Consider the following 13,214-nt stretch of genomic DNA (forward strand, 5'->3'; position numbering starts at 1 on the left):
CTGCTCACTCACACCCACCCACACTACCCCTCCTATTCCCACAAACAGCTAAATATGGATATCAGACCATTGATTGACATGCACTTGCACACATCGCATACACCACCAGTCACTACCCACTCAGTACTCAATCTACTTACCTAGAAAGTCATTCACTCATCCCCTGTTAACTCTACTAAGACACACTTTTATCACGGCCATTTTAATCAAGTTGCCTACACAGGCATTCATTGGTCTATGAATGGAGGAAAGGTGAGGCCTATCATTGTCTCACACAGTGCATGTGCACTTTTTAACTTGTGTATACACTTGTATTAGTTTAAAATATACTTATTAGCAGACCAACTATTGAACAAGTATATTTCTGATATCACTAACAGAAAGCAACCCATTGCTACATACGTAACAGTAATTTAGCCATCAACATTTCTTTATTCTTCTCCTCCCATCTACCTTAGTCTATCATCACAGGTTACAGAATCAGTTCCCCTAGGATTCACTGTTCTCTTGTGAGCACCCAAGTTGCTAAAAATAGCTCTGAGTTCACTATTCAGTGGTAGCAGCTAGAGAATGACACAGGGACGGGGACACCGTGGGGACAGGGACAGATCCCACGGGGGCAGGACGGGGATGGACACAGATGGGGACAAACTTTGTCACCATATCATTTTTCTTCTTGAAGCCTGTTAATGAACTGGACTGTTATTTATATTTGAGAGATGCAGACAATGATATTTTGATTTTTTTTTTTTTTTAAAACAAGCAAACATGCTGGCCACAACTAGAAAAATTTGCACGGTGGATCCTGTACATTCCTGCTACCAGCACATCTTCAAAGAAGACAAGTTGCTCATTTTTATTATTGTTTTCTATTTGCGATTTACAACAGCGGTTGCACAGCATATTGTTCCTTATTATACTTTAATAAAAATATTTAAATATAAAATCATAATTGTTCGAGGCTTCTGCAGATGAGGACAGAGCCCACGGGGGTGGGACGGGGACGGAGGCAAGGCCCGCGGGATGGGGATGAAAACAGAACCCATGGGGACGGGGTGTGGGCATGGAGACAGAACCCACGGGGATGGAGTGGAGACGGGGACAAACTTTGTCCGCCCCATGTCATTCTCTAGTAGCAGCACCTCGTCCACGCCACTTGTGAGGTTCTGTAATACTTTCTGAAAGGGCAGCAGTAAACGACAGCCTCACTCGCCCCAGGTCTGCACTGATAGTGTCAAGTAAATAGGAAAGTTCGACAATTTCACTTAGATGGTAAGACCCTATGAACAGAACAGATACATTTCATGATTAAAACAATCGGCTTTGTTTTCCTATGAGGTGTGGGTCTAAAAGGCAGGAACCACGTGCCGTGGAGATGCACTGATTTCCTACGAAAAGTAGTCAGGTCAAGGAGAAAGGGAGTAGGTCAGGTAGGCTGTATCTAAACACAAGGGAGATGTATGAGTTTCCAAATCTTTACTGAGGAACAATCAAACGACTCGACACAGCTCGACTCCTTGCTGGACTCCACGCATATCGCAATTCTTGGGATTTTTAACTGTGCATTGTTCCTTGTAATTACATGGTGTACTAGAGTAGAGAGGTGTGGTAGCTGTGTTAGTCCACTTTTAAGGGTAATCAAGAAAATAAGATGATACCTTTCTTATTGGACATAACTTAATACATTTCTTGATTAGCTTTCAAAGGTTGCCCTTCTTCCTCAGATCGCAATGGTGTACAAGGAAATGCCAGGTTATCACATTATAAGACTCCTGACGCAGGCACATCGGCACCGACACACGGCAGCTATGTCGAGTCATTTGATTGTTCCTCGATAAAGATTCGGAAACTCATACCTCTCCCTTGTGTTTGGATAGAGCCTACTTGTCCTACTCCCTTCTCCTTGACTAGAGGTGTGGGTCTGCCATGATTCTGTAGTCATAGTGAGGGCTCTGTGTTCCTGCCCTTGCTGCATAATTGTCCAGTCGCTGTGGAACTTCCTTTGAATACTGGGGACTGGGCTGTATGGCAGAGGGAGGATGCAGCAAAGGCTGCCTTTGTTGCCCCTGTCTCCCCTCCCCCTCCAAACTCTGAACCATGGGGGAAGGGATAGTGCTGGTTTTTTAAAAAGGGCTGCCATGATAGTGGTGGGAGGATGAGGAAAGAAGATGACTGGGGGAATGTGGAGGGTGGAGATGGTGCAGGGAGATTATAAGGGGATTCTAGCGAGCAGAAGATAGTGAAGGGATCATGAAGAGGGATGAGTTGGGAGATTATAGGGTAGTGGGGCAATGAGGGGAGAGAATGACTGAGGAATGGGGAGCACAGGGAGAAAGTGTTTGAGGAAGATTGAGGGGATTGGATCGGGATGTGGGTTGTAAGGGAGGGGAATCGGAGAAAGTGGGGGTTGTATGGCGAAAGGAAAGAAAATGAATGAGATTAGAGGATTATGTAGGAAGGGAGTGATGGACTTTAAAGATGTGGTTCTATGACAGTGTGAGGTGAGGATTAGAGGTGCTGTGGAGTATGAGTGAGATGTAGGGGTTCAAGACAGGGAGAGAGTGAGGGGATCCAGAAGCACTGTGGGGTTTTGAGTGAGGGAGATATACAAGCTTTAGGGTTTGAGGGGGGGGCTGAGGTATATGAGGGAATTATCCCTCCCCACTCCAGAATCCTAGATCCCCCTCCTCCTCCTCTTCCTCCCCCCCCCCCAACCGTACTGTGAACCCTCTCTTCTTATCCCCTTTCTCTCTTCTTCATCTGCCTTAGCGTTTGAGTGTGGGAATTGGGAGGATGGGGGCTGAGGTATATGAGGGAATTGTCCCTTCCCACTCCGAAATCCTGGATCCCCCCCTCCTCCTCCCCCACCCACCCCTGCTCTGTCATCCCTCTCTTGTCCCTTTTCTCTTTTCTACCTCTGCCTCATGATTTTCTTTATTCTCCCTTCCCCTTACACCATCCATCCTTCCAGGGATCACTTCTCCATTTTCTTCCTGTCAGATCAGTCTCGCCCCATTTCCCAGATCACTTCCCTCATTAACTTTACCTCTCTTTTCTTCCCAATACCAATAACTAAGATCTCTTCCCTTAAAAAAAAAAAAATATATATATATATATACTAGTAAAAAAAGGCCCGTTTCTGACACAAATGAAACGGGCGCTAGCAAGGTTTTCCTCGGAGTGTGTATGTTTGAGAGAGTGTATGTGACAGTGACTGTGTGTGAGAGAGAGAGTGAATGTGCGAGTGTATCTGTGAGAGAGAGAGTGTGTGGGTGAGAATGAGAGTGTGTACAAGTGCGTATGTGAGACACAGTGTGAGAGAGAGAGAGTGTGTTTCACACAGATACAGTGTGTGCGAGAGAGAGAGTGTGTGTGAGACACAGACTCTCTGTGAGACTGAGTGTATGAGACCAAGAGAGTGTGTGAGTGACTGTGTGACACATAGAGAGTGACTGTGATACAATGTGAGACATAGTGTGTGTGAGAGAGTGTGTGTGTGACAGAGATACCTCCCCCCCTCTCTGTTGTCAGGCCCCCCCTCTGTCTCTCTGGTGTCTGAGCGTTACTGTGCAGGACGCTGAGCTCTGGCTGTGCTTCAAGGAACTGACCAATCCTATTTAATAAAATGCACCTCCAACATTCTGAAGCCGAGATACCTCGTGTGGTTGGTCACTTCTGCTTGTGACAAACCCGGAAGTATGTGATGTCAATTCAGGAGATGGATACAGAGAGCAGGAATGCCTATCTCAGCCACTTCACTTTTAGAACGTTGGGAAAGTGAGGCTTCATTAGAATGTTGGAGGTGCGTTTTATATAGAGAGATGTTTGGCATATAAGAAATCCAAGAAAATAACATATTGATAATTATAAATCAATATGCAAATATATGAAAATGTGCCACATAATTTCTGCAGAATCTTTACAAATCCTGCACATTAAAGCAGAGACTGGGTATTTAGGATATGAAGACCCAGGCACAGTTTACACCGGCAAGATCAATGATGTTTTAGAAATTCTCCTTAATGTGACATGTAATTAAATGGGGCACTTTTTTGTTGTTGTGCGTTTTTGCCTCTGGAAATGAAGGATTACCTTGTGTGGCCCTTCTGCTCATGGTAGAAATGCAGTATTAAGTTAGCAGCCTTCAGCAAGTGTAATTGAACCTGGAGTTGCAGGAGGGGCGCCTCCCTCTGGTGAACTTTCCAACTTTTGCTTGAAATTTGATGTATTTGTTTCTTCTTGTGCAGAGCAAGTTTTTCTTTTCGTATTGGATAAAATATATGAGATAACAGTCCAGTATCCAAATGATTGCGTCACTGTATCCCTAGGGATCCCTGATTATGGGTTCTATCCGTCCCTCGGGGAGCAGCGGGCTCCGTTATCATACGCGGACTATGGTTCCATGGGGCCTCGAGTGGCTCAGATGCTTCGTACTGAGCATGCTGCTTCGACAAGTAACTCCCCCCTCCACCACCTGCCCAGCCCGGATCAGTTTAAGAGCCCAGGTTTGTATGGCCTTTCATTCCTTTGGGGGAAAACAGAATCGGGCCTGAGCCGTGTGAATGATGCAAAGAAATCAGCCCTGCATGTCGGCCGCAGTTGAGCCCACGTGGAACCCTTCGTGATAACTTTTCCTGGGTTCCACGATTCTCACGATGGCAGTGAACCTGTGAATCCAGGTGTAATGCACGTATTGTACTGTACTGTTCTAGTTCAACCAGGGCTGCTGACCTAACTCCAGGCCATCGTGAGATCTTAACAACGAGGAGGGTACAACCTGTTCGTTAGAGCACTGAAATAGAAATCTGGTAAAGTCCTCTGGACATGTGTTTAAGACTATTCCTTTACCACTGCTACTACTCAGTCTGACCTCAGGCAAGTTATTTTATCTTCCCTCTGCCTCGGGGATCTAGTAGAAGACAATGCGTTTGACGTAATCTGACTTTCCTCTTCCAGGAACAACTATTTAATTATTATTAACGCAGTCCTGAATTCCAACTTCCATCCTCCAGCGAACTCTGGTCCATCTGGGCACCAGCTCCTTGTTGGGTTCACTGTTAATCAAATGTATTTCTCTTAAACACAGAAGTCATACAGCCAACTTGACCCAAGGCTGTCTAAACCATAAGGCAAGACTAAGCAACCACTTAGGGTGGCAGTTTCGAGCAGGGCGGCAAAGAGCACTGCAATGTCAAAGCAGAACGATAGTCCTGAGAGCCAGATAAGCTTAAAATAACCAGCAGCACATACTTTTACCTGCTGGGAGAGTGGGAAAGTTTCAAATAGCCTATTTAAGTTCAATTCTATAACTTTGTGCCTGAAGGTGTTCAGTAGGAGTCTATTTTATAAAGGAAAATAGGTGTCTACTTTCCTTTATTAGCGTAGCCTGGTATAGATGCACCTAATATTTAGGCACACGCCAACCAAAGAGCTGGTGTAAATGAGGGCACCTAAGTATGGTAGGGGATGCCCGTAACTTGGAACCCCGCCTGTGTCCCACCCATGCTCAACCCCTCTGTACGGGCCCCCCTTGTACATAATTGCTTTGGAGGCTGTGCGCGCTGGTATAGAATAGTGCTTAGCACATATACTGACGCATATAAATGTTAGTGCCGAGGTTATAGAATTGCCCCAAAGGAGGGCGGAGTTTAATATTTAAAAGTAGAATGTCCAGTTATACATTTTTGCAGGATTGTTATGGGGGAGTGGTGTTGAGTGATTGTCAAGTTTAATTATCTCATCTATAGAATACTAACTTGCTGATGAGAAAACTTCAATACGCTGCACTACGCAAGTGTCACCCCCCTCCTGTTTATATCTGATGTGTTTACTTAACGGAGGAAAAGACATCAGATGCTCGGCTCTCAATGGTATGATTACCAATATGGATGCCGGGCGAGCTTCTTCATCAGTCTTGAAAACCTCCCTAATTAAATTGAAATTTTACTTTCTGTTCTCTTTTTTTTTTCTTTTTTCTTATTTCAATATTAATTTTTACTATATCAAAAATAACTATTATCTGTTATCGAGAGCGTAACTATTCAAACATACACCAAATATAAACAGGAGGGGGTGACACTTGCGTAGTTCAGTGTATTCAAGTTTAAATATCAAAATCGGGGGGGGGGGGGGGCCTAGAGACTTGAACATTAATTTGGAGGGGTACTCTAAGGTTTTTTTTTCCTAGAGTACCTAATACCATTACACCGGTCTTGATTCATTTGTGATTTTGGCAAAGCCCCCCTGCTCTTTTTTTTTTTTTTTTAAAGCTCTGTCAGTGTTATAAATCCCAGCCCTTAGAAGGGTCTTTAATAAAACAAGACAGGTGCACTGTCTTTTGAAGTCCACGTTCAAAATTCAGATCAGGGTTTGAGGCAGACCTTTAATAGTGCCTGACAAAATAATTCCATAAACCAGTGAAACCAGAGCAGGAGCAAAAGGACCAGAGTAAGCTTGCAGGAGAGTTAGAAACCCAGGACTGGAGTAACATCTCATGATGGCATTAAGTTTTCAGCCCTGATTCAATATAGTAGTGAAACAAAAGTATGAATGTCTAAAGCCTCTGGAGAGAGACTTTTAGGGTCTGTGTGTGTATATATATATATATGTATGTAAACATATATCATTTTTCTTTACTACAATTTTAATAATAATTTTACTACACACTGACATAATATAGGGTTTCCACTTCCTGGGAATATGTATTGTATGACCATTTGAATTCTAATCTTGTGAAAGAGAACTGTTATTTGGTTATCTCTCAGTTCTCCTTTTTTTGTCCATCCTGAATTGCTGTGTGTGGGAAGCTGAGCCTTGAAACTGATTACATTAGCAGCTAAATAACTGATGTCCCCTTCTGCCATCTAAATCCATTCCGGGGGGGGGGGGGGGGCAAAATAAGTGCCGGGCTTGCTAGACTTGGTAATATTTCCCCTTTTGGAAGATGGTTGGAGCAGCAAATGGTTGGGCCAGGAGAGCAGCTGTCAGTAATTTTTATGAGCAAGTTTGAGGTCAGCGAGACTTTTCTCCCTGTTGCCTCCCCCTCCCCTCATGATAAGAAATCAAATGTCATAACAAACCCCAATTACAGACCACACTTGAGTGGCTCTAAGCACTAACCTTCCAGTTTCTTGTGTTGGGTGGGGTTATGCTAGCACCATGCCCCATGAGCACCCCCCCCCCCCAATCACTCCCATCACTATAGCTGCAACACTGGGTACATAGCTTGTGACATCATTAACGGGAACATTATTCCAAAACCTTTCTGTGTTTGTAACACAGAATCTTCTAGACTAACTCATTAAGAATGTTTGTTAGTCTGACAGCAAATGTCCCTTGTTAATTGGAGTCTTACTTAAATACAATTTATCATTTTTTTTTTTTATTTTGAACCAGAGTGCATTTGAGTTGACTCTAGGAGCCAGGATATAGATTAAGTAGATTGTGTGCCCTGTATGAAGATTTTAAGCAGCTTTAGGTATACCCATTGCTATTCCAGTAAAAACGCCTGCTAGAGGTATTTTCCTGTCCCAGTACCTCCTCTTTAATGCAAAATATCTTGCCGAATTTACGGAAAGCACACCTGGCGTGGAACTCAGGCCACAGTTCATGCCTATTAGTAGGCGCAACCAGGGGAAGCCTAGGTGGACTGTAAACTTTAGGGACAGAGATCCAAGATAAGTTATGTTTCTTTATCATTTATTGAGCACTTTGAATTTGAGCACTCGTGTATATTTGTAATAGTACTTACATTTCACATTTAAGAGACAGCCCTATGAAGAGATGCTATGCCACTGGGCAAAATAACTAATGATATTGCCTTAAACAGTGGTGTCTCCTGAGGGTTCTCTTTATTCGCAAAGAAAAAACAAAGAAAGAGAACATCAAGTAACAACATCTTCATGTAGTGCAGGTAGTACTATGAGTACGTATTAATGTTCATTGTCTTTGGTTTTGTAGTTCAGTATTAGTAGGCAAGTGCCATGGTGGCATCAGGGCTGCGGAGAGGGGGGGCAGGGGGACAAAATTCCCCGGGCCCGGGCCTGGCACCGCAGTCTCACCTGCCCTCCGTCGTCGACCGTCTGCCACCGGGCTGGGCCCCCTGCATTGAAATCACAGCACCTCTCACCTCTGTGTGAAAGCGCTGCAGGCAGCAGATCGTTTCCCTTTGGGCCTTCTTCCCTCCCTGTGTCCTGCCCTCGTCTGACGTAACTTCCAGGAGGCCCAAAGGGAAGCGATCTGCTGCCTGCAGCGCTTTCACACGGAGGTGAGAGGCGCTGTGATTTCAATGCAGGGGGCCTGGCCCGGTGGTGGACGGAGGGGGGGCAGCGGCGGCCCCAGGCCCGGCCCAGTCACTCGGTGGCCCTGGGTGGCATTGGAAAGCAGTATTCCAGAAGCGTAGCGAGGAGGTATTTGGCTTTTTCTATTCCCCCCCCCCCCCCCCGGCCTGCTACCCTACTTAAGCAACTTTTTCAAAGTCATCAATAAGCAGTTGGCAGTGGTGAGACTTGAACCTGAATCCCAGCCCTTTCAACTTTCTGTATTAGAAGAATTAAGCTAGGGAGAGAAATTTTCTAAAGCCATTTACCCAGGTAAATAAGTGGTCTGAAAAGAGCCTACCTTTTCCATGGGCAAAAATAGCATGTGGGGGTGGGGTGGGGTGGGGGGATAAACAGTGCATGCATTTTTCTTTTACCCAGTGAAAAAGGAGGGGTTAGGGCAGGGCAGCAATAAGAAATGTAGTTTTGCATTTTTAAAACAATTCTTGTTTTCTTTGTTGAGAAAAGGCCAGTGCAGAGCTCTGCAGGTGTCTCTTTTCTGGGCAGTGCTCAAGGTGAAAGTTTTTGCCTTCTTGAACTGGTGCAGAGCACAACCGCCGTGAGGGGGTGGGGGGGGGGGGGACAAGATTCCCCAGGACCCAGCCTCCAAGGGGGGGCCCAGCGCCCACCTGTCGCTAGCATGGCTTTCCTGCTCCTGGATGTTGCAGAGCACAGTTATCATATTATTAGCGTTAACTCTGCTCTGCCAGCCACAGGTTCTCCTTCCTGCCGTGTCCCGCCTCCTGTGTAAAGTACTTCCTGTTTAGACACGGCAGGAAGAGGGACCTGTGGCTGGCAGAGCGGAGTTAACGCCGATAACGCAATAACTCTTCTCTGCGGTACCCAGGAGCAGGAAAGGCATGCTAGTGCCAGGCAGCAGAGCAGAGCTTGCAGGAGAGAAGACAATCAAGTAAGCAGGCCCGGGGGGGGGGGGGGGGGGGGGGGGGGGGGTATTTGCCCTGGACCAGTCTTTGTCTCTTAGCAATCCTGGTGGAGAGTTTGTGGGGCAGAAGTTTTTGTGATAGCCTCTAAATGCCCCTTAAGTATTGTGCATTTAAACATAGTAACATAGTAGATGACGGCAGAAAAAGACCTGCATGGTCCATCCAGTCTGCCCAAGACATATGTGTATACCTTACCTTGAATTTGTACCTGTCCTTTTCAGGGCACAGACCGTATAAGTCTGCCCAGCAGTATTTCCCGCCTCCCAACCACCAGTCCCGTCTCCCATCACCGGCTCTGGTACAGACCGTATAAGTCTGCCCTCCCCTATCCTAGCCTCCCAACCACCAACCCCTCTTCCCCCCACCTGCTCCGCCACCCAATTTCAGCTAAGCTTCTGAGGATCCATTCCTGCTGCACAGGATTCCTTTATGCATATCCCACGCATGTTTGAATTCCGTTACCGTTTTCATCTCCACCACCTCCCGCGGGAGGGCATTCCAAGCATCCACCACCCTCTCCGTGAAAAAATACTTCCTGACATCTTTTTTGAGTCTGCCCCCTTCAATCTCATTTCATGTCCTCTCGTTCTACCGCCTTCCCATCTTCGGAAAAGATTCGTTTGCGGATTAATACCTTTCAAATATTTGAACGTCTGTATCATATCACCCCTGTTCCTCCTTTCCTCCAGGGTATACATGTTCAGGTCAGCAAGTCTCTCTTCATACGTCTTGGAACGCAAATCCCATACCATCCTCCTAGCTTTTCTTTGCACCGCTTCCATTTTTTTAACATCCTTCGCAAGATACGGCCTCCAAAACTGTTCCGCTTGTTGCAATATTCTCTCCTGTCTTCTAGGTATCTAATCCCATCCGCATTTACAGGAAAGAGAAAGTGATGGCTGGCGGCTACCTTTGGTGCAGAAAGAATAATCTTTAAGGGGATAGATGGGCCTGCGAGCTGGAAAGCCCTCAGACTTACCACATTGTTAGCTTAGTTTTATTGTGCTCTTTGAACACTAGCCTGAAGGTCATAGACTGACATTTGCCTTACTCTGGGTAACTTTTCAGTGCTTGGAAGAGGATTTCTTATTGCTTTTTGGGTTTACAATCATGAGGCCCCTTCTGTGGAACAGGAAAGATTTTGTGGGGGTTGGCGAAGAGCTGGGCACAGAGATCTTAGAAGAGCACAGAGGGTCTGCAGACTCCTGCCCACCACCCTACACCTGGAGAGAGAACAAAGGGAGGGGTGATCCGCTTTGCCCGCTGGTCCTGGGATTCCAGCATGGTGTCCAGGTTGGCAACTGCCTTCTCTGGCGAATCTGGAGATGGGAACCTCCAACAAGCCACAGACAGTATCTTTGGCCATCTGTTCATGCCCTGGGAGAGTTGGGTAGAGAAGGTGATTACTGCCCCGGGAGTGAAGCTGCAGGTACAAGGAGTAGGAAATGCCATTCAGCTTTTGTAGGAAAAATAAAACTGTGTGGAAGCTTAAAAAAAAAAAAGGATATAGCAGTTAACCCTCCATTTCCCCAGGTACAAAATAAGTACCTGTATATAATATATAAATCACTTTGATTGTAACCATCCCCCTTCCCAAAGAAAACGGCAGGAATAAAGATGAAAGCTTCACAGTTGGCAGTAATAATAATTTCTCTTTTAAGGGTCTTACATACATTTGTAGAGGCCATTCCTTATTCCTTTAACAGCTGAGAAGTTCACTTATGTTCACCCGACCAGTTGGAGCTGTGATGTACAACTTCAGGTTGAAAAACTGAGCCGGGCAATGAGATTTAAAAAGGGGATTGAAAGCAGATGCCACGGAAGTGGGGCTTCAGCCTATATAGCAGGATAGCATTGTCAGCAGGATCAGACATTGGTTCCTGAAGATGGAGGCAGGCGGTCCTTCAGCCCCTCCTGAAGAAGAGCAGGCTCTCCTCCTTATCAGGTGGGGTTTCAGGTGATATATTCAGCGCTGCCGAGAGACACAGTCGTGGCAGGACCACTGACCCCCCGCCCCCCAACCTGGGCTTTATCGCTACCCCCCGCACTCAGGCGCCCCCCCCCCCCCCTTTTACCTTCCTGTGTCTTCTCCCTCGGTCTGTCATCTCCTTCCCCTGTGTGCCGGGACCCGGATGATTGCATTAACACGATAACCCAGGTCACCAAGGTTATCGCATTAATACAGTCATCTGGGTACCGGCACACAGGATCAGGAGGAAATAACAGACCCGGAAGCAGGCAGGAAGGAAGAAACTTGCTGGGCCCCCTCTTGGAGGCTTGGCCTGGGGGATTTTGCCCCCCCCCCCCCCCCCCCCCCGGCAGCCCTGGGTATGTTTGTGCTCTGCCATCAGCATAAACTGTTTAGGGAAGATCCTGTACCCTCTGCACAGTTCCAGTTTAAATTCCATTTGCATTTCTAGCTCTAACTTAACCTCACATAACTACCTCTCCAAACCACCCAGTTATTAAAGTCCACCTTCAATATTATCCTGCAGTACACCTTCCTTCTCTCTTCCCTTACCAAATCTTTATACATTACCAATTGTATCTGATATCCTGAAATGTCTATGTCATAATAAAACTCTGTAAGCCACATTGAGCCTGCAAATGGGTGGGAAAATATGGGATACAAATGCAATAAATAAATAAAAAACTTAATATAGGCCTAGAACAGCCAGGAATCTAACCATTCAGAAACCTAGAGGGGAATTTTTAACAGAGTACCTAAAACAAATGTGAAAAACGCACCTGTTTTATGCTTGTTTTATAAAGGTCACGAGTACCTCTAAAACACTCCAGCCATATCATTTAAAAAAAATCGGTCCATAACAATAATACTGTGAATATTTTTTCATATTATGAGTCTACTTTGACTAGTACTAGTTTTTTTTGGAGTGTTTTAGAGGTTTTTGTGATTTTACGCCTTCGCTTTCTTTAGGACGAGAGTTACATATGTTATAAAGGTAACATAGATGCTTATGTGCCTTCAGAAAATAAGTTCTCGACAGTATGCATAAATTCAAACACGTAATAGGGAAAAGTAGGAATGAGTGGGTGGGAGAAAGGGGATGGGAATCTGGGTAACTGGAAAAGTGAAGGAAAAACACTAAGTCACAGCACTTGCCAACGGTGGGTTCGTTTTAGTCTGGAAACTGCTTAGATCTATGAACTAGTCCTGGTGGTATAGTAAGTCCTAATAAACCATAAACCACATAAGTAAAGTTGCTCTGAGGCAGGCATTTATGTGCACCTGGAGATAAATTCTCAAAAGGTCGCCAAAATATACGCACTGGGATGATGCACGCTAAGTGAGGGTTCTATAATAGCAGTTGTGCGTTCATCTGCCGTTGGAGAATGCTAATGTAAGTCCACGTTTATGCATCTAATTTAGGCATGAACACTTACGCAGCTCAATGGCTGCTGGGAATATACTCGTGCCTAACTGGAGGCAGCTGCATAAACAATAGTATTCTATAACCTGCATGCCTAGTGTCTGACACACCTCTGATCTGCCCATGCCCATCCCAGGTCCACACCCCCTGACCTGCCAATGCTCCTCCCACATCTACACCCCCTTGCCACCCATGCCACTCCCAGGTCACGCCTCCTTCCTGCCATGCCCTTCCCAGGTCAATCCCCCTTCCCTTCCCAAGTCAATGCCCCCCTTCCTGCCATGCCCCTCCCTGGTCCACACTCCGACCTGCCCATGCACCTCCCAAATCTACACCCCTTTCCTAGCCACGCCCTTTCCAGGTCCACACCCACTACCTGCCATACCCCTCCCAGGTCCACATCCCCTTCCTGCTATGCCCCTTCCAGGTCCATGTCCCCTTCCTGCCATGCCCTTCCTCGGTCCACACCCCTGACCTGCCTATGTCCCTCCCAGGTCTACACCCTAACCTGCCCATGCTCCTCCCAAGTGTACACCCATGCCCTTCCCAGGTCCCCACTC

At 46.1% G+C, this 13,214-nt stretch overlaps 1 protein-coding gene across 2 annotated transcripts in view; it reads left to right on the plus strand.

The window, feature by feature from the left end:
* The window catches only part of MSI2 (musashi RNA binding protein 2), a 621,300-nt gene that overhangs the window by 586,032 nt on the left and 22,054 nt on the right, over nucleotides 1-13,214 (plus strand). For both annotated transcript variants that reach the window (XM_030222541.1, XM_030222542.1), the window contains one exon: nucleotides 4,329-4,505. In XM_030222541.1, the coding sequence (XP_030078401.1) occupies nucleotides 4,329-4,505 (177 nt within the window). The remainder of the gene's footprint in view (nucleotides 1-4,328; nucleotides 4,506-13,214) is intronic.

This window comes from Microcaecilia unicolor, chromosome 13 (assembly GCF_901765095.1).
Source record: "Microcaecilia unicolor chromosome 13, aMicUni1.1, whole genome shotgun sequence".
Classification (NCBI taxonomy): Eukaryota; Metazoa; Chordata; class Amphibia; order Gymnophiona; family Siphonopidae; genus Microcaecilia; species Microcaecilia unicolor.